Here is a 19,860-nt window from a genome sequence, read left to right as displayed (position 1 = left end):
GGGTATGGTAGATGAGCAGCTGGAAGGTAACGCACCACTTCTTCTGCCTTTCATGGAGTGCGCCTCCAGATAGGCCACTACCGGGTCTACAGCACTTGCCTCACACAGTGTAGCAAATAGTAGTCCGACAGGGTGCACCAAAAATGGCAGGCATGCAACGTTGTCCGTTGCTCCTTTCCTTTATTCATGTAGATATCAGCAGTGAGTGCTCACCCGACTTTACAAGGATCTAATGGGGGAGGGGGCTCACCCGAGGGCACACCCACATCAGTGGATTGGAATGCGTACTGAAGCAGGATATTTCTGAGGCGTACAGTCAGATCTCCCAAAACTACATCTGCTCCACTCTGTATCAAACTCTGCCCCCATACCAATTATTTTTAATGTTAAGATGGGGGCAGGTGGTATTTTGGCCATACCACATTTTTATGTGTGTTGTACATCAATAGTCTAGCAGAATGTATTTAACATGTGGAATGCAATTGTAATTGGATGTATGAACATTGGAAATTAATGTATGCCAATTACGGTTTTAATTTTAAAATCTCCTATGGGTATCAGAAAACAACTTGAAACATTGCATACACTTTGCTCTGTCACATGCAGGTTGTAAACTCGTAAAACAGTAGTGATGATTGGCTGCTATAAAAAGGAGATTTAAAAACAAGATGTTTATATTTGGGGGTATGTTTTCAATGAACAGATTCGACAGATGGCTATGTTTGATAATCTAGGGGCTACGATCAAGTCTAATTGTAGCTGGCCTGCCCATCTAGGCCATTGCAGCTTTTCATTATGTCAAAGAACAGGCGCCGGTCGATCATTCGCCAATTACTTACCGTCATGATTGTATACGTTTCGAATACTCACTGTCTAAGTTCTGAATTCAGGGATGTCATTTAGGGGTTACCAGGGGTTGCACTTGCGACCCCAGTGGTCTCCCTTGATACCCCTGTAGTCTTCCTTCCACTTTAAACAAAATGTTTTTTTAAGTGGCAGCTCCTGGGCTGTGGCAAGCACCATGTGGCTCTTTTTCTGGAGTGGTAGGATTTCTCGTTCAGGTCTCTTAAAAAAAAAAACAGTGGGTTCCACAAGTGTAACACTTTGAGCGCCGACCCTAAATAAGAAAGAATAGGAATAACAAAGAAGGTTTCTTTCTGGAATTCTGTACAATAATTGCTAGACTCTTTAAAGGTTTATTTCAGGCACACTTCAGGGGGTGAGTCACTGATTTAGTCTGTTCTTAAACACCTCAAATTCACAATGCAGACAAAAACGTCTCAGAGCATTTTGAGTACAATATTTAATTTATGTATTGGGTGTTTATAAGGCGTTTATACAACAAGACAGTGTTTCAAAGCTCCACAAGGCACAAGGGTGGGGAACAAGGGAGCAAATAAACAATGACAATGATTAAATAGAAAGGGACAGCAGTCCTACTAGGCCTTGTGACATTTGGAGAGTGCAAATGCAGTGAAAAGAAAAAAGAAAAGGGGTGGGGGGTTAAGTGCTAATATGGTCTCTTAGGAGAGGAAGTGCCAGAGGTGCCCATTGGGGAGGCAACAGGTAAGTACGAGGATGGAGATATCTCAGGCAATGAGGGAGGTCTACCGCCCAAATATGTAAGTACAGGGCAGAGGCAAACCATCCGACAGGCGGGTGTGGGCCCAGAGGGCAGGGCAGGGGTGGGTGCTGGGGCGATTGGGCTGAAGGCTAGGACCCTATTGGATTCTTGAGGGCCAGGCTGCCAATCTCAGCAACAGAGAGGATGGTTATCATGGGAGGGGGAAAGGGAAGGAGGAGGAGAAGAGAAAGGTCTTGGGTTGTTTGCAGAACTTAAGGTGGTCTGGTACAAGAGGGAGAGAAAGAGGGAGACTGTTCCATTGAAGAGAGTCAGCTGAGAAGAGAGATCTGCCCCCAGCTCTCTGCTTGGAGAAGTGTTTGATCAGCAGAGAGTTGGAGCCAAACGATTGCAGGGATCTGGAAGGAGAGAATTTAGTAAGAGTGTAGCAGGTAGTGTGTTTCCAGACCCCAGACAGCTCTGCTGATGATGATGCAAAGAATTTGATCTTGCGGCAACCGGAGCCAGTGGAGAGATTTTAGAGCTGGAGAGATACTGTCTCAGGGCTTGATGCCAAGGTTAAATCTTGCAGCCCTATTCTGCATTAGTTGAAGAGGACGAAGTGAAGAAAGAGCCAGATTGAGCAAGAGGCGGTTACAGTAATTTTGCCTGGAGATGACCAGAGCTGTAGAGACATTGAGCTTCTGGGGGAAGGTGAGGAAGGAGAATGCCTTTAAGGAGGTGAAGCTGAAAGTGGGCCTCCCCCGTGGTAAGTTCCAGATGTGAGGAGTAAAGGAGAGAGAGGAGTCGAAGATGATCCCAATGTCTCTGCCCTCAGATGAAGGAGAAGGAGGCGTGACATAGAGGGCGGCCAGGGTACTGGAGGGAAACGGGGAGCAGCTGTCCCAAAAAAGATCTCAATCTTACTGGCATTAAGACAGAGATCATTGGAGGTGTACCAAAACCGAATAGCAGACAGCCAGTCAGGGATGATAGAGGAGGAAGTGGGGAGATTGAAGAGGAGGTGCAAGTCATCTGCGTATCACAGGAAATTAGGAGAGAAGGCAGAAATCAGGTGAGCAAGAGGTGCAAAGCAGATGTTGAAAAGACAAGGTGAGAGAATAGAGCCCTTGGGGAACACCACATGTAGAGAGAGTAGTGGAGGAGACGGAGCCCAAGAGCACCTGGGAAGGGCAGTCAGTGAGGAAGATGGTCAACCAATCCAGTGCCTGGTCTGAGATACCTAGACTATTTTGGAGCCACTTTGTGAGGACAGAATGGTTGATTGTGTCAACTGCGGAAGAGAGTTCAAGGAGAACGAGAACAGCAGGAGAGTTAGAATCAAGATTTGTGAGCAGTTCTTCACAGGTGTTCAGGAGAGCATTTTCCATGCCTCTGGACGCTTGGCATCCAGATTGATGGTCATGTAAACCACCAATGAGCTCAGTGTGGTGGGTCAGTTGGGGGGGGGGGAAGACCAACTTCTCCAGGAGTTTCCCCAAGAAAGGTATAGTAGAGAAAGGGCGGTAGTTGGCTGGACACAAGGGGTCGGCTGAAGACTTTTTTAGGAGGGGGTGCACAAGGGAGTGCTTGAGGGAGGAAGGGAAAGAGCCAGATGCTAGGGAGTGGTTGCAGAAGTCAGCAAGAGCCAGAGCGAGGGAGGAGATGTTGACCTTGATGGTTCTGGGAAAACAGGGAGACACCCGTTTGGATGAGACCTTCATAGAGCAGACTACTCTTGAGATCTCATCCGTTTTGATAGGTGAGAAGGAGGAGAGAGTAGGTGGGGTTGGAAGAGAGGCCAATCCTTGCAGATTCTGATGAGTTCAGCCTTGTTTTAGAGCATTCATTTCAGACTATGCATTTTGCTTTTGCAAGTTGCAGTTATAGCATGTTTTTTTTTTCTGCCGTTGTCTCTGTTACAGTCATCAAAAGACATTCCATCACGGTGTCCTCGGTCATTTGACAAAATCCTTGTGCCTAAAAGCTTGTGTACAGTGTAGAAATTTTTACCCATAGCACATAAAGTGGCCCTTCATTTCATTGTGCCACAATTAATGCGTTGTTGCAATTTGTCTATCCTTCTTCGCTCCATTGCATGCTGTTCAGGATGTTTGTTTGCTTGTATGAGGTAACAGGTGCCCAGAGTACGGGATGGTGTGTGAATGCACTGCTTTTCCTGCGCTACTCAAAATTCGTTAATACACAGTTATGAACCCTCCCAATGGTATGTATTTTGCCAACCTCTAAAGCCTGAAAGTAGATCCACATAGGCAGACCTGTAGATGAAATTGCCTGCTGTAAGATCTCAGTTACCAGTTGAATGGTATCCACTACAGGGTGGAATTTGCTTTCTGACTGAGAACATTCAGACATGATTGCTCATTTCACTAGAGCCAGTAGGATAGATCAGTGGGTTGAACGCTCACTGCTGCGATGTGTGTGTGATCTGCAGGTTGCAGGTAATCATTTTGAATCCTGGCAAGGCCAATGCAGCTGTTCATACTTCTTAGGTTGATAAATGAATGCCAACACAGGTTGGGTGACATTGTATGTATATTTGTTCTACATAAAGCGTTTAAGCGTAAGTGCTAGAACACATAATCTTCAGTTGGCCTTGCACGTCTGCTTACATTCACAATAATTTGGTATTATGGGTCTATACACTCTGATATTAATGATGCATATGGTGATCCATTCTTGTATGAAATGTATATCACATTACAGTGATATCATAACCATATTTTTCGTAGTGTACTTAGGAACAATGCTATGTGATGCCACTTCCTGTTTTCTCAAGAGGTGAAAGGTTATGTTCCATCACTTCCTGTTATGTCAGTTTGGGGTGGGGTAAAATGACTTACTGCGATGTCATCAGTTGTGCGATGTCACTTCCACTACCCCAGGCATTTTGGTGAAATGAGGACCCTGTCTGAATGTATACTGAATAATCATTTTGAATGCATCCTAAAATGTTGAAAGACTGGAGTGTGAATGGCTGAATCATGGCAAGGGAATGTTATTCAACAGTGGCCATGGGAAGTTATGCCACTTAGATGCTAAACTTACTTCAAGGTATTGTTAATTTATAAGATCAGTCAATAAGCAACCAAATTGGCGAGTCTGTGATGTGTTTATTGATTGCAGTTGTCAGCACAGAATGTACAAATATTGTGACTGTCCAATATTATTGATATTCTATATTTGCATTTGGTACCTTCAGTTGTGCACAAGCTGTGTATAGGTTATTTTCACAACAGAGTGAACCAGTCCATTCCAATAGCACCACAAATTCCTTTATAAAGTTTCTTAAATTTCAGTAGTTTTCACTGTGTTAATCTTTCAGTCAATGGGCCTCATTAAGTGTCCATCGGCAGCCATGCGGGTAAATACCAGCATGGCTGCCGCCAGAGTCTTGAATTCACTGGCACCCGGCACTGGGCAATTACCGGGGCATTCCAGCCCCGCCGGACCCGGTAATTGCCCATTGCCGGTAATTATTAGTCCCCATTCCCATTTGAGCCGCATAGGGCTCAATGGAAATGGGGTGGTCGGATGCACCGGCTCCATTCCTGAATGGTCCCGGTGCATCCGACCGAGTCTGCTGGCGGGGCGGGCGAAAAGGCACCTGCGAGCAGACCTCATAGTTTGCCGGTCCGTTAACAACGGTACCAGCAAGCTTACTGGTACCGTTGTTACCGGACCAACAACCTTATAATGAGGCCCAATGTGTTCCTTTTCTCTCAATAAATAACACAAGGTTTGTAATTGTAATTGGTTATTTCTAACCCGGTTAATACCCAGAGGTTTCTAAGTGTGGAGACAGGGATCGAACCTGTGTTGCTCTGTGTCGTCTTGCTTCCAAGGCGAGCGTGTTTTCCCGGAACTATCCTCCTGGTCAAATTAGCTGAACGGGTTCCGCTTGTCGCATAATCAGTATCGCAGATTGGCGGCACTGATCAAGGGACAAGCGTGTCCCGTTCAGCTAATTCGACCGGTTCTTACCACATTGGCATGTGGAGAACCAATATCTAACTCAAATACATGCACACGTTGATGGCACAACTAAAAAACAACAGGACTCTCTCCTGATGATCCGCTATAGAGCAGTGGGGAAACACGTGTTGATAGAAAGGAACACAGTGTTAAAAAGAAATTGATATAGTGAAACATTGTGTTATTCATTGAGAGAAAAGGAACACATTGACTGAGAGAAAGTAACAGTGATACCTACTGAAATTAAAGACACTTTGTAAAGGAATGGTTGGTACTGTGGTGCTAATGGAATGAACTGGTTTGCTCCATTGTGAACATAACCTCGATATACAGCTGGTGCACTAAGGAAGTTACTCCAGGGTATATTAAGACCGTGAAAGCCTCCTATGAGGAGTGAGCAATATACAATTGTTTTAGCAGGAAGCACAGTGGCACAATTTCAATTGACTATCTGTTCTTAAAACAATGTGGGGTCTTGGAATGTATTTTAACTAAAAATCGAATGCTTATAAACAATTGGTGATTTGAAATGCTCGTTTCTATGTTGTCCTATTGGCTTGCAGAATATTGAAGTGGCAAACCAGCACCTCCCAATGCTGCCCGTTATGTAATCATACAATTGAATCCGTCGTTCATTTTATCCTTTTATTCACATTCTATGGCCTGCGTAACTTGAAATGGACTCTTCCGACTGTAGGGAGAGAAGGCATTAAATACACAGTTGTGGCTATTGCATTCTTTAAAAATGTGATCCTCCCATTTTCCATAAACACATTTGCCATTAACTGTTGCTACTTTTTTAGACTGCAAGTGGCCCTTGTGACGTGGTTCCATGACATCAATTGCCGTCTCAGTATCCTGCTCGCATGGCCCGTTTTGCCCTAGAATTTTTATTTGTAATTATTCGTATTCACATGGTGTCATAGTAGATATTGAATATATTGTTTATGAACCTTATGGAAATATGTAATTGCTAAATACAACATACGATGATGAAGATGGTGAACTTGCACAGACCAGAACAAAGGTTGAGGAAAACACGTTTTGCATTTTCCCCATGTAAAGTGCGATATGGCCTTATCTGCAATGATATGATATGATATGGCATTTGTAACGCGCCTATACACAAGTGTTTCAAGGCGCGACGAGGCAGGGAGGGGGGAACAAGGGGAAGACAGACAACGATCCTACTAGGCCAGGTGTCATTCAGACCGCGCAAGTGCAGGGGTAGGGGGAAGGGAAAAAGTGCAAGGGGAAGGGGAAGGGGGGGGGAGTGCAGTACAAATAAGTAGAATAGAAATAAAATAATAAATAAATAGGGCCAGCTCGTGGCAAGTGCAAGGTAAGTGCCAGGGGGGGTGGGGGGCTGTAGGGATACAGAGACAGTCCCGCAGTGCAGGGAATTTAGCAGGGGAGAGGGAGAGAGAAAGCAGAAGTGAAGAGGAAGGTTTTGAGGTACTTCCGGAACCGGAGATGGTTCTCCTCAAGTTTCAGGGAGGCAGGAAGGCTGTTCCAGAGGGAGGCCCTGCCGCGGAGAGAGATCTACCCCCAGCTCGTTGCTTCGAGAAGCGGCTGACCCTGAGGGAGTTGGAGATGGATGAGCGTAGGGCTCGGGAAGGAAGATATTTAGGAAGAGAGAGTTGAAGGTATTTAGGCCCCAGGCCCCAGAAGGCCTTGTGGACAATGCAGAGGGTTTTGAACTTAATCCTCGCAGCCACTGGGAGCCAGTGTAGAGATTTCAGTCCTGGAGAGATACGGTCCCTGGGCTTGAGGCCAAGGACAAGTCTCGCAGTTCTGTTCTGGATGAGTTGCAGAGGGCGGAGAGTGGAGGCAGGCAGATTAAGATAGAGGCTGTTACAGTAGTCCATCTTCGAGAGAACCAGGGCTCGGGAGACAGTGAGCTTCTGGGGGAAGGAGAGGAAGGGAAGAATACCTCTGAGGAGGTGCAGCTGGTAATGTGACTTCTTAGAGACGTCAGATATATGAGGAGAGAAGGAGAGTGTGGAGTCGAAGATGACCCCGAGGTTTTTTGCCTTGCAGGTAGGAGCAGGAAGAGGGCCAAGAGAGGCCGGCCAGAGAGCTGCAGGGAAGGAGGGAGTGGGTGTGCCGATGAGTAGGATCTCAGTCTTACTAGCATTAAGGCAGAGGTCATTGGCAGCACACCATTCCTGGATAGCAGACAGACAGTCAGAGATGAGGGAGGCAGAGGAGGAGGCCGAGGGTAGCCTGAAAATGAGCTGGGTATCGTCCGCATAGCACTGAAAGTTGGGGCAGAGGGCGGCGATGCGGTGGGCAAGGAGTGCCAGATACTGGTTGAACAGCCAGGGAGAGAGATTAGATCCCTGGGGAACACCACAGGTGGAGAAAAAGATGTCAGAGAGGAAGGACCCAAGTTGGACCTGGGAGGGTCGATTGGAAAGGAAAGAGGTCAGCCACGCCAGAGCCTGACCAGTGACACCCAGGTTATCACGGAGACGGTTGAGCAGGATGGCATGGTTGACAGTGTCAAAGGCAGAAGAGAGATCGAGCAGAATGAGAACACACGGAGTGTTGGAGTCGAGGTTCAAGAGCAGGTCCTCACGGATGTTCAGGAGAGCAGTTTCCGTGCTTCTGGCCGCTCTGAAGCCAGATTGATGGTCATGGAGACTATCAACAGCTTCAGCATGGAGGTTAAGCTGGGAGATGGCCAGTTTCTCCAGGAGCCTGCCCAGGAAGGGAGTGATGGAGATTGGGCGATAGTTAGCCGGACAGGAGGGGTCGGCAGAGGGTTTCTTAAGCAGAGGGTGCACAAGGGAGTGCTTGAGGGGGGATGGGAAGACTCCAGAGGCGAAGGAGTGGTTGCAAAAGTCAGCCAGGGCAGGAGCCAGGGAGTCGATGTGGTCCTTGATAGTTTTGGTGGAACGGGGGTGAATCCGTTTAGACGAGACTTTCATAGATCGGACTTGTCTGGAAACCTCGTCAGCAGAAAAAAGGGGAAAGGCAGAGAAGGAGGGAGGAGGGGTGGCTGCAGAAGGGCCAGAGGAAGAGCAGGGAAGAGAGGGGGGGAGGTGATAGGAGGAGAGTGAGGACAGGATGTCCTGAGTGTTAGAGATGAAGTGGGAGGCCAGTGCAGTGCAGAGGGCCTGGGAGGGGACAGGAGAGGTAGAGACTGCAGCAGGGTTGGCAAGCTCCTTGCAGATTTTAAAGAGTTCAGCCGAGTTGTTAGATGCCGCAGAGATGCGGGCTTGGATAAGGGCTCTCTTCTTGGTGAGAACAGAGAGACGGTATTGCCTTTGGAGCAGGCGGCAGGCCAGTTTGTCAGAGGATGAACATGAAGCACGCCATTTCCTCTCTGCCACCCTGCACTTGCGTTTTAGGGTGACGAGATCCGCATCATACCAGGAGTTACATTTGGCTTTGGGCTTCAGGCGGATTTTCATGACAGGGGCAAGGATATCAAGAGTATCAGATATAGCAGAGTGGAGCAAGGAGAGGGCTGTGTCAGGGTGGGAGTCAGCCGAAGGGGGAGGGGGGGGCGAGAAGGTGGCAGCGAAAGCCGCAATTGACACGCGCTTCATGGGTCGGATGACCGAGAAGGTGGGTGGCAATGATGAGGGTGGCTTTGCCTGTGGGGTAGGGAGGGTGAGGTGGGAGGATAGGAGAAAGTGATCACTCCAGGAGAGAGGAGTGGAGAGAGGGACAGAGAGGGGAAGGTCAGAAGAGATCAGAGCATCAAGAGTGTGCCCTGCAGAATGAGTGGGCCCAGACGGGAGAATAGAGAGTGAGAGAGAGAGCCGCAGAGGTCACGAAAGAGTCCAGTGGGGGGACAGGAGGCATCTAGGTGGATGTTGAAGTCCCCAAGAAAGAGGAGTTGAGTGGTAGAGGACAGGATTGAGGAGGGGAGGTCAGCCCACTCAGAGAGGAAGGAGGAAATTTGACCAGGTGGCCGATAGATAGTAGCCACGGTAAGGGAATGGCTAGGAGAGAGAGAGAGTCGGCAGACAAGACATTCAAAAGAGGAGTAGGTCTGCGTAGGAGTGACAGTGGCAGGAATCCACTCAGGGAAGATAAGGGCAACACCCCCCCTGCACGGTTGGGCCTGGGCACAGAGAGGATCTTGTAACCTTCAGGTAGGAGAGTGTCAAAGCTCGTGACAGAGCTGGCTGTGAACCATGTCTCAGTGAGACCAAGGACGTCAAGGTCCAGTTCCTCAAGAAGGCGACAGATATCAGAAGAATGCTTGATGGCAGAGCGAGAGTTAAGAGTGGCAAAGTGGAGAAGGTTGCCATCCTTGAAGGACTTCTGGGGAGGGGTACAGATCAGAGGTACGCCCTGCAAAGGTGTAGAAGAAGGAGGTGAAGAGGGAGTGCGAGAGGGGGCAGGGAGGGAGGGTGGAGGCAAGGTAGCCGAAGACAGGGGGGGGCAGCAGGGGAGGAAAGGAAGTTGATGAGGCGAGGGAAGCGTCTATCAAAGAGGTGAAGGTTGGCCTGAGGGCCTTGGACCAAGATGGTCCCATTAGAGTAGACATTAATGATGGCCTTAGAGGAGCGGAAGGGGGCCAATAGGACATCCCAACGGGTGCCACCATTAATGGGAGAAGAGGAAAAAGGAGAGAGCACAGAGACCATATGAAGGGTCCATAGGTCAGGTGAAGGCACGAAAAAGAGGATGTCAGTGAGAGTTTCCTTAGAGCAGGCACTAGTGTAGGTGTCAGCTATAGGGAGGCCTGGGTTGGAGACCAGGATGTCCTTTTTAAACTTTTTCCTACCAGATTTAGTGAGGAGAGCAGGATAGACAATAGAGAAGCAGTTACAGAAGATAGGCGAGATAGAGAGCACCATGGAGTGGGAGGGGGGGAAGACAGATGATGCGAGAGCCCACAGACAGGAAGGAACGGCAAGACAGGTTACCACATTTCAGAACAACAACAGTATTGTGTTTTAGGAACACAGTGGAGAGGCCACCTAAATTTGAGAATCCTGCGAGGAGAGAAAAACCCTAGTTACCACAACTGTGGAACACAGTGAGGTGAAGACACCGTGCGAATGCAGTGGCCAGGCGTGGGTGGGGGTGGGCAGGAAGAAGGTGGAGAAGGCGAAATTTACTTGCGCCTTGCGTCCCCTGCGGACACCTGCAGACACACAGGGAGCCGCAACTGCAGGAGTCGCCCTTGGCCTTGGGGCCCTTAGCCGCAGGGGGCTGCCCAGGAGCGGGGTGGTAATAGAAGAGGGAGGAGAGGAAGGGGAGGCGGGAGGGAGAGGAGGACCAGGAAGTGGGAGGGGAGGGGAGGGCAGGCACAACAACGCGCTCGGAGCGCAAATGCAAAATTCTATTTTTTTTTTTTTTTTTTTTTAAACCGGTATGGTGAAGATTACACGTATAGTGCTTGCTTCGTTTGGATGATATGGCAGTTTCTGGTTGGATTATGTTAATGACTCACCTTTGGCAGTGTTCATTTCCAACAGGATGCTCCGGTTATGAAAGCAAGAGCTCAGCATGGTTGAGCAGAGGAACGCGTGCTTCAAGTTCAACTAAACAGACCACGAACACTCATTCTCTTCCAAAATTCCCCTGCTGACAGTTGTAATGGAATCCCCAAAACTGTTCATTTTGAGAAAAGGTGATTTTTAGAGCACCTCAAAATCCAACACCACCTGTTAGACAATTCACAGCACTGGTCAGAGAAGCAGTGACAACTGTGAAAGAATAGCCCAGCGCGAGGACAGGCAGACGGGGGGGACCCTTGGCTTTTCTTTAGACCTTGCGATTACTGTCTGGCCGATTCTATCAGGGGAGTAAGGGTGCCAGGAGGTCAGATTAAAAGTCACCCCTTCCGGTCAACGCTGTGCAAATATACAATTGCCAAGAAGCATGCTAAATGTTTGTACCACAGAGATTGTAACAATCATATAACGCACCCAGCATATCCACAAAAATACCACTTTTTAAATTATCTAATCTGTTCTTGTTGAACAATGGTCAGACAACTGTTACCAGCCAACATGACCCATTCTAATCTATAGGTGCAAACCTAGTCCAGTTTTATTTTCTTTCTTTGCATTCTGGGACTTGTAGTTCAATCCCCCCCCCCACAATATAAAATTCAGACTACAAGCCCCAGAACGCAACAATAAAAAAACAGGACTGTATCGGCACCTACAGATTGGAACGGGTCATGTTGGCAACTCTGTTAGAGGGTTTTCAAACGTGCGGTTCCCAAAGTCTTCACCTGTGATTTAGAGAGTTAGGTGGCTAGGCTTCTAAACCGCGTGCCAGTGTGTACAGGTGTGCGAGTGTTCGTTTGGCAGGCGGAGAAGCCATCAGTTCTGCGTAAGAACGGGCTCGCCCTGCTACTGATGCGAACCATGCACGAACAGCACAAAAAGGGCACGGTACCTCTTTCCTGCGACTGCCTGCGCCTGGTCTAGTGATGAGGGCGGTTTCCCCGCACACCACAGCCACATCCTCCACAAACGGACAGTCTGGTAGGCTCTCCTCCCCCGGCAGGCTGATCACTTGTAGCCCCAGCGTATTCTTCAGCACCCCCACGTACAGCTCGTGCTCCCGTTTAGCAGCAGCAAAATCCACATCGTCCCCCTCCTCCATCCTCAGCGCCCCCTTGCACAGGGATTCGGGGATGGAGCGCACGATGGCATGGGTGCATTCGCCAAAGCTTGACATATTTAGCCCAGCCATGCTAATAGTATGATGGGACGCTTGGAGCACTGGACCAATGCAGGTGTGGTTTCTTCCAGCCACAGCCCGTCGGGTATCTGAGACACGGTGTGAAGTGCACCTCTCCCCTGCTGCACGTCCAACACGACTGAGCGTGTGTCCTAGAAAAACGCGACATAAATGTTGCTTGCCGCTCAGTGGCTATGTAAGCTATTCCCTCATTGGACACACTCGCAGTTTGCTCATTGGACAATGCGCCGTCGGTAATGACTGTCTATATTGTTTTCTTCCCAGGTTATCTATTTAATCCAAGCATTTAACATTCTGTTTAATGATTTCTGGGTGCGTGGAAGATGGAGGGTCGTGTTCGAACAAAGGACCTAGCAACACGCCCTTCTGAACGTGTGTATTTCAGCGCTGCTCGTTATTGACAGAGAATCCGACGGGGCTAAGGCGAGGGTCGTGCCTGCTATGTAAAGCGCTGCTTCTTTAACAATCTACTAGACGCTCGGGGGGGGGGGGGGGCGGCAGCGCATTTCAACGTGGACGATTTCTTTCTGCGTGTCAGTGCAGGTGTCGGCAAGAAAAGAATGTGTCAGTCAACCCAAGAATTGCTTTCTTAGGAAACTAAATAAGCGCCCGCATCTAACTCAGCAGGGGTAGGAGTGATATTACACGTGCCACAACATGCCACAACATACCACAACATACCACAGGATTCCCTCCATGCCGTAAAACTTCCAATGCTACAGTAAGGAACCATTTCCTTGTTTGGCTACATGTATACCTCGACCCAACATGTAAGAACAATCGTCATGTTGACTTTCCCTTTAACACCAGTAAAACATTCACTTCCACCATAAGAAAACATTGACTTGCTGATTGCACAGTTACCTGTGCCCTCCCCATGAAAGAACACTCATCATATTGGCCTGGCCCCTTACGCGAGTAAAAACATGCCATGCTAAAGAAAGGGAATGTCCAGCCTGCCTGACCCATTGTGCTATAAATCCACACCCCGACCCTACGTCCATATAATAACATTTCTCAGGTTGCCATTGCCCAAAAATACCAGGAAAACATGTAAGAAAATGTCCATGGTCCAATGCTGTTTGCCTACACCCAGCCTTGCATGCACACATTCATACCCATTCACCCACCAGCACTCACCCATTGGCAGCTGGGGATTTTCTAAATTGTAGGGGTGTAAACATTTCCCAAAAATATGCCACAGCGTGAGAGTGTATCGAGGAAGCCTGAACCAACCAAAAGTGCTTCAGAGGGTTTGGGGTTCAATCCTTCCCTGAGAAATATTTTTGAATAATGGGTTAAAATGGTGCATTATACAGTACACATTCTGGGAAAAATTGGGTAAAAAAACAGACAGTTTATAATTACTTTAGTACAAATCCAATTGATGCAACTCACAAACATTGCACAAGAGCATTTCCCAATGCATTTCAATGATGGCTTTGCCCACAGTATATGTCAGTATAAAAACACTTCCACACTGGCTGTGTCCATACATTTCCATGATGGCTGCACCTATGCAGGTCGCTATTGCAATATAAGAGCATGCTCATGTGTGTTTTGTGGCAGAATGGCAGTGATTATACTATAAGAAAACATGTTGAGTAGAAATTTTAAAGAAATTGGATCAGAGCAACTAAAACCATGTCTAATTCAGATCCTCAAGTCCTTCTCGGTCAGAATTGGCTCAATCGAATCAGAGCAGTTGGTCGGAGGGTACAAATTCGCAAAGTGACCCAACCAAGAGTCTTCGCTAATGGAGTGCATGTTAGCTAATTTTTGGGGTCTTTCCGATTCGTTAATTAAAGACCAAAAATTGGAACAGTTGGTGCCTCTTAAGGCTCATAGCATAGCTTCACCATCCTGTTGCAAAAGTTGGCCTTTATGATGGATCAGCCAATTTTTGTAACTTTGTTTGATTGACTTTATTTTATGCACAACATCAGGTTGAGTAAGATCAGTTTTGTATAGACATCGTAATTGTTTTCTATAGATAATTCTACGTTCGTGCATTTTGCTATCAGTGCAGTGCTTGTGTTGGTTTTTTACTTTGGGATTTTTCCGTGATTGTTTCTCTAAATTATTGATATTATAATACATGTATGCACTGAAATTGACCGCAGAATAGCAGTCCACCCGTTGATGTGGAGTCATACCCTCAAGATCAGTCACCATAGTCGAGGTGAACTTTGCATTTTTCCTGAAGGTCCACTTAATTCTATTGCCTTTGGGACTAGAGGATAACTCATATTTATACTCAGAAACACTCATACTTTGGACATTTACAGTAGTTTCAAACATCAAGAAACAATGGTCACTATAACTAGTTTCACTGACCTCAAATTTACTCATACCAGTTGACAAGTCGCTGGAAAGAAAAATATAATCAATAATAGAGGTAAAACCCCGAGCTTTCCAAGTAAAGTGGTCATTGTACAGTATGTCCACAGCCCACAGTTCCGCAAAATGAGTCCACATCCTACCCCTCAATTTGGGATTACCACCAATTTTGACTGAATCACAAGTGTTAGCTAAAAAGATATCACCACACATGCATTCACTATAACAGTCGGCATTAAGATCCCAAGCAATAACCAGTTGACCCCCTTTATTGTTGACCAGCCATTGTTCAATAATGGTTCCCAATTTTGTAAGTTCATTGGCGAGTTGCAAGTCTGATAATTCGTTAGGGTTCCAGTAAACATTGACCATGAGAATGGCTAAACAATCCTGAGTTGCCCCCAGCAAAAAAGAGACAACGAGAAAGTGATGTGAACAACGCCATTCCCCAGTTTTTACTAAATCGGTAGTTATCTTGGCTGCTATAATGAGTCCCCCTTTGGGGCGGCCCCTATTCCCTCCATGAGCACAGTTAGAAATCACCATAAAACTATCCCAACATAATTCAGTTCTACACCAAGTTTCTTGAAGTAAGACAAAATCAAACTTGGCCAGGGAGCACATGAGGTTATCATTCTGCAAGAGGTTTGAGCTACCTCTCATATTCCAACTCACAAAATTCAGAACACGTTCAGAGCTAGAGTGGTTTTCACAGCCGCTTTAGTGAGTCAATCGACTCATGCAGGGACAGGGCTAACCACCTCCACTCTTGCTTGTCTAATTCCGAATTGGGTTTGGAAATCACCCTATCTAGATTAGGCCGTATATGGCCCATTTCATGTTTCACTTGCTTAGGTGGCAAAATGGGGTCCTTAAGTAAGGTAACCTTATGTTCGTATATATCGAAACCTCTCGATTGCAGTTGTTCCGCCTCCTTCAGGAGTAGCAATCTCACCAGGGGTGAGAGGATAATCAAACGAACATAATCATACCTGTATTTGAGTATAAAGTCCACCAAATAGATATCCGTAGAGGATATGAGATTGAGTTCAGGTATTGCAGCAAACAAAGATAAAATGTAAGGTCTATTTAAACGGACATTACCATTATCCTTAAAAAGCGTTTTCAGAATTAAGCCAGGGAGTTCAGACCAGGCTGGTTGTCTTAGGTCTGGGTCAGGTAGCACAGCAGAATGTGGGGTGTGTTCATATTCTACCATGGGTTCACTCGGATACCATTGCTCTTCAAAGCCCCTAGTCCTACCAGGATCGTTCCCCATGTTGCTATCACCTAAGGAATCTATGTTCCTAGTTGGAGCAATTGGAGCAGGCAATATGGACTCAGGTTGGAGTAGCATATTGTCTCTAAGTACTTGCAAAATGATGTGTTGAATTTCATCCTCCTTTTTGTTGTGGGTGGACCCCACAGGCCCATTCCCCACAGCATTGGGAGTCATTATTGGCTCATGGGTAACACCCACAATATTGACAGGATTAAGTTCACTAGACAAGATTGGTTGAGTAGGAACTGTTGGTACAGTCAAACCAGTATTAAATATACCAGTGTTTTCTGTGATAACACACTTCTTTCCTGTTTTTGTCGTCAATCCAGAGTTGATGACATGATCATTATCTTTCATGTCTAGCGTGGCATTGTTACCAGATAGATCAACTTGAGCATTCCGACCCCAGGTCAGATTGTGGTTTGAACGATCAATAAAGTTTTCAAGAGAAGGAGTCGCTTTAAAGATCTCATACATGGCTTCCCTTTTCTTTTTTAAAGCATCACACAGAGCCAAGTCTCCCTCTGAAAAAAATCCTTGTGAACCATGGGCATTCTCTACAGATACAGCTTCATGATTGTGTTGTGTGTTTATATTTTTGTTTTGAATTTCACTTTTATTTCTCAGGGACAAAAATTACATCCACATCATCAAGTAGGGCATGTTTGAGTTGGGGCGCCCTGATAAATTTGCGAGAAGATGTTTTGAGGGCTTCATTACAGTTTATTTTCTTAATTTTGGCCAATTTTTTCCCCTGCCGTTTAGATATTTTTACTTCAAAGTCCTCAACTGGGTCAGAGACTTCTTTTTCAGTTGAGGACTTATTACCTTTGGTCCCTTCACCCTGGGGTTGGTCGACACTACCTTCTTCCTGAGTGGGAGGTAGTATAATTATTTCGTCTGCAGGTAAAGAAGTGGTTTTAGCATTAGGGATTTTAGCACCTGAGATCTCCCTCAGCTCCTTCCCCAAAATAGGTGGAAGTGCCGTGGCAAGGGACTCACCCAGATTCTTGGGTAAGTTTCCTATTTCGGATGCCAGATTGGTTATGACAACCGTCTGTTTACTAAGTTCTGACAATATCAAACGATTGAAAATACCCATCATTGCCATAAAATCTGTGTTTGCTGACTGACTAGATTCGACAAACTCCCCCATACCCTCAGTAGCAAAGTTGTCCCTACCAGGGGCAGCAAAATCCTCTAAACATAAGGGAAAAGAGAATGGGGGTTCATTGAAGTTATCATAGTCAAAATCGCTAGCTATATATGGGTCCTGTACGCTCGTAGCCTTGTCTTTGAGCAGAGCTAGTTTCTTTGTAGTTTGAGTATCATCAGGTGATTCAGGTTCCAAAAAGAAGGGTTGAGATGGGTCTATTAAGTTCTCTGTATTTTTACCTGCAATAGAGCAATCTTGGGCACATTGCAATAGTGCCTCCTCATCATCATTAATATCAGGTAGAGGGAGGGCAGCAGCTCTAGCTAAACTCGCTCGTCGAGTGCTGACAGCAGCAAAGAAATCAGCTCTTACATCATTTTTCATGCCCAACATTTTGTTTTTCTTCATCTTGTAGATGGGAAGCAGAACAGCATAGTTAATAAGCGTAAAAGTATATTTGATCAAAATGCACAAAAACAAATCAATGGCAATACCACATAATGTTTGATAACTCAACATCCAACCGCCGCCAGCCGAACAGCCCAACAGCCACACTTCCGGAGCAGTTCGGATGAGCGCGCGGGATGCGCGTGCACCAGTGCTGATAAGGAAGAGGCTGTGGGTGGGGAGCAGGCGGGAGGCGGAGCAAGGAGGGCGGGGCTGCAAGAGAAAATCAGAGAGTAAGTTGAACTCTCTGCCCAACAACGAAATTAAGTATGCGGCAGGAGCCGCGGGACAAGTGTCAAGAGTTCACCTTAAGTGAGTGGCACTTGATGCGAGCTAGTCCAGAGTCCAAAGTCAGCGCCTTACGTGCATAAGAACGGCAGGAGCGGCTTCACCTTGCCGACGCCGTGTCTAAAAACAAAAGACACGCGAATTTCAGCACGAAGCAGGAGCAGAAGACACAGTACACCCAGCCCAACAGCCACACTTCCGGAGCACTTTGGATGCTCGCGCGGGATGCGCGTGCACCAGTGCTGATAAGGAAGAGGCTGTGGGTGGGGAGCAGGCGGGAGGCGGAGCAAGGAGGGCGGGGCTTAAGTGAGTGGCACTTGTTGCGAGGTAGTCCAGAGTCCAAGTCAGCACGTTACGCGCATAAGAATGGTATGAGAGGCTTCACCTTGCCGACGCCGACGTTGTGTCTAAAAGCAAAAGACATGCAAATTTCGGCATGAAGCAGGAGCAGAAGACACAGTACACCCAGCCCAACAGCCACACTTCCGGAGCACTTCGGATAGATGTGTGTAGCGTGAGATCGGCATGGTATCAAGAGAGACACAGACTCAAAGATGTTAGTTTCAAAACCCTTATTTTGTTAGGGTCTTGGGTTGGTGTAATGCCTAGCTGGCCCTAACACCAAAGGGATGGTTCCCATAACTGATGTTTCTAAGGGCCGTGGATGTCTAGGAGTCCAAAACAATAGTCTGTCTGTGTTTAAACCTATGCTTGCCCTCACTCTTTACAAAAATGGGCGAGGAAGTCTTCAAAAATTGTGGTTCAACCGAAAATAGAAAACCAATGCTTGTTTCAGGGGACTTTCTCACCAGGTGTTGGGTGGTCAGCTTCACAAAAATGAGTTCAATCAAAAAAGGGCTGTCTATCAGACCTTCTCCATAGTTCTGGTTGCAGTTACACTTTCAAATGTCTTAAATTCCTTGGTATTCCCTTTCCCAAGCTTTAACGCCTTTAGCATCAAAACAATAAGTATTCTGCTTCTCTTGGATTTAAACACAAGTTCAGCTGCCACAGAAATAGGTATTCCACTTTGTTAGTCCTCTCAGGGTTTCCCTTCCCCAAGCTTAGGCCCCTCTTGGATTCAAAGTTCAGTTGTCAGGATGCATCTTTCCTTTTTTATTCAGTTCTTTCATACACATTTCATGCGTGGGGTAAAATCAGAGACTTTTGAAAATACCAGGTTCTTTGCTTCTCCCAGGTGTGTCCCCCCTAGTCGGTATTTCCTCTCTTTATTCCTTGATCTTTCCTTTTAACCTCTCACCTTCAGCCGCTTCCTGCACCCCTTTCTTGCTTTTTTTTGTTCCTTTTACTTTCTCATGCACTCTTGCACCTTCCTCTGCTTTGTCCTATCAGAATTGTGCCTCTTGCACACTTTCCACAGTTTCCTTTCTTTAACGTGCACACTTGCACCTGTTCGTTTTCTTCCAGTGCCTCTGCACACTTTTACACACTTTTTACATGTCTTTACTTTCCCTAGCTCCCTTACCTTCTTTCTGCTTTCCTTAAACAGCTTTCTTAAGCTTCCTCTCACTTTCTGCTCTGTGCCGTTTTATACATTTTCCATGCTGCTATACAAACTGTGTATTTCTCCAATTCCGCTCCCATCAACCAAACGCTCCCGAGTTTCTCTCACTGACATGAAACTCAGTGGGCAGCATACTGTTGATGAGTTTTCTCTCTGGATACACAGGGTTGATGTCAGGGTCTCACCACCTGCCCCCCAGATACCCTTTTGACAGGCATCCTCCTCATCTCAGTATTTGCTGGAAATGAGGAGGGGAGATGGGGTGAGATTGAAAGCACCCCATGAAGGCTGAGGGTGAGTGGTTTGGGGTATTTCTTTGGAATGGGGGAATACCATGTCTCACCCTTGGGTATTGTCCTTCCAATCCCTTGTGACCCTCCTCTCAGGTGATCCTCCCTCACCTGTCCACCCCCGGGGTTAGGATCTGCTCTGTAACACTTGTGTACGAGGACGATACAAATAAAAATCTCAATATCAATATCGAAAAGTGATGGTCCTTCTCTTGCCACCTGAAAGGAAGATTGCAAAAAAGTAGGTTGGAGAATACAGTCAGGTTTATCACAGTAACTAATTAGGGCTTT

At 46.7% G+C, this 19,860-nt stretch overlaps 1 protein-coding gene across 1 annotated transcript in view; it reads right to left on the bottom strand.

Annotated features, from left to right (window-relative positions):
• DDAH1 (dimethylarginine dimethylaminohydrolase 1) overlaps nucleotides 1-12,401 on the bottom strand; it is an 848,052-nt gene extending 835,651 nt beyond the window's left edge. The window contains exon 1 of the mRNA XM_069641695.1: nucleotides 11,933-12,401. Within this exon, the coding sequence (XP_069497796.1) occupies nucleotides 11,933-12,232 (300 nt within the window). The 5' untranslated portion in view covers nucleotides 12,233-12,401. The remainder of the gene's footprint in view (nucleotides 1-11,932) is intronic.
• Between the last annotated feature and the right edge of the window lie 7,459 nt (nucleotides 12,402-19,860).

This window comes from Ambystoma mexicanum, chromosome 1q, assembly GCF_040938575.1.
Source record: "Ambystoma mexicanum isolate Mex_15411 chromosome 1q, UKY_AmexF1_1, whole genome shotgun sequence".
NCBI classification, from domain to species: domain Eukaryota; kingdom Metazoa; phylum Chordata; class Amphibia; order Caudata; family Ambystomatidae; genus Ambystoma; species Ambystoma mexicanum.
Note: the sequence above shows the minus strand (reverse complement) of the source record. Positions and strands in the feature narration are given on the sequence as shown.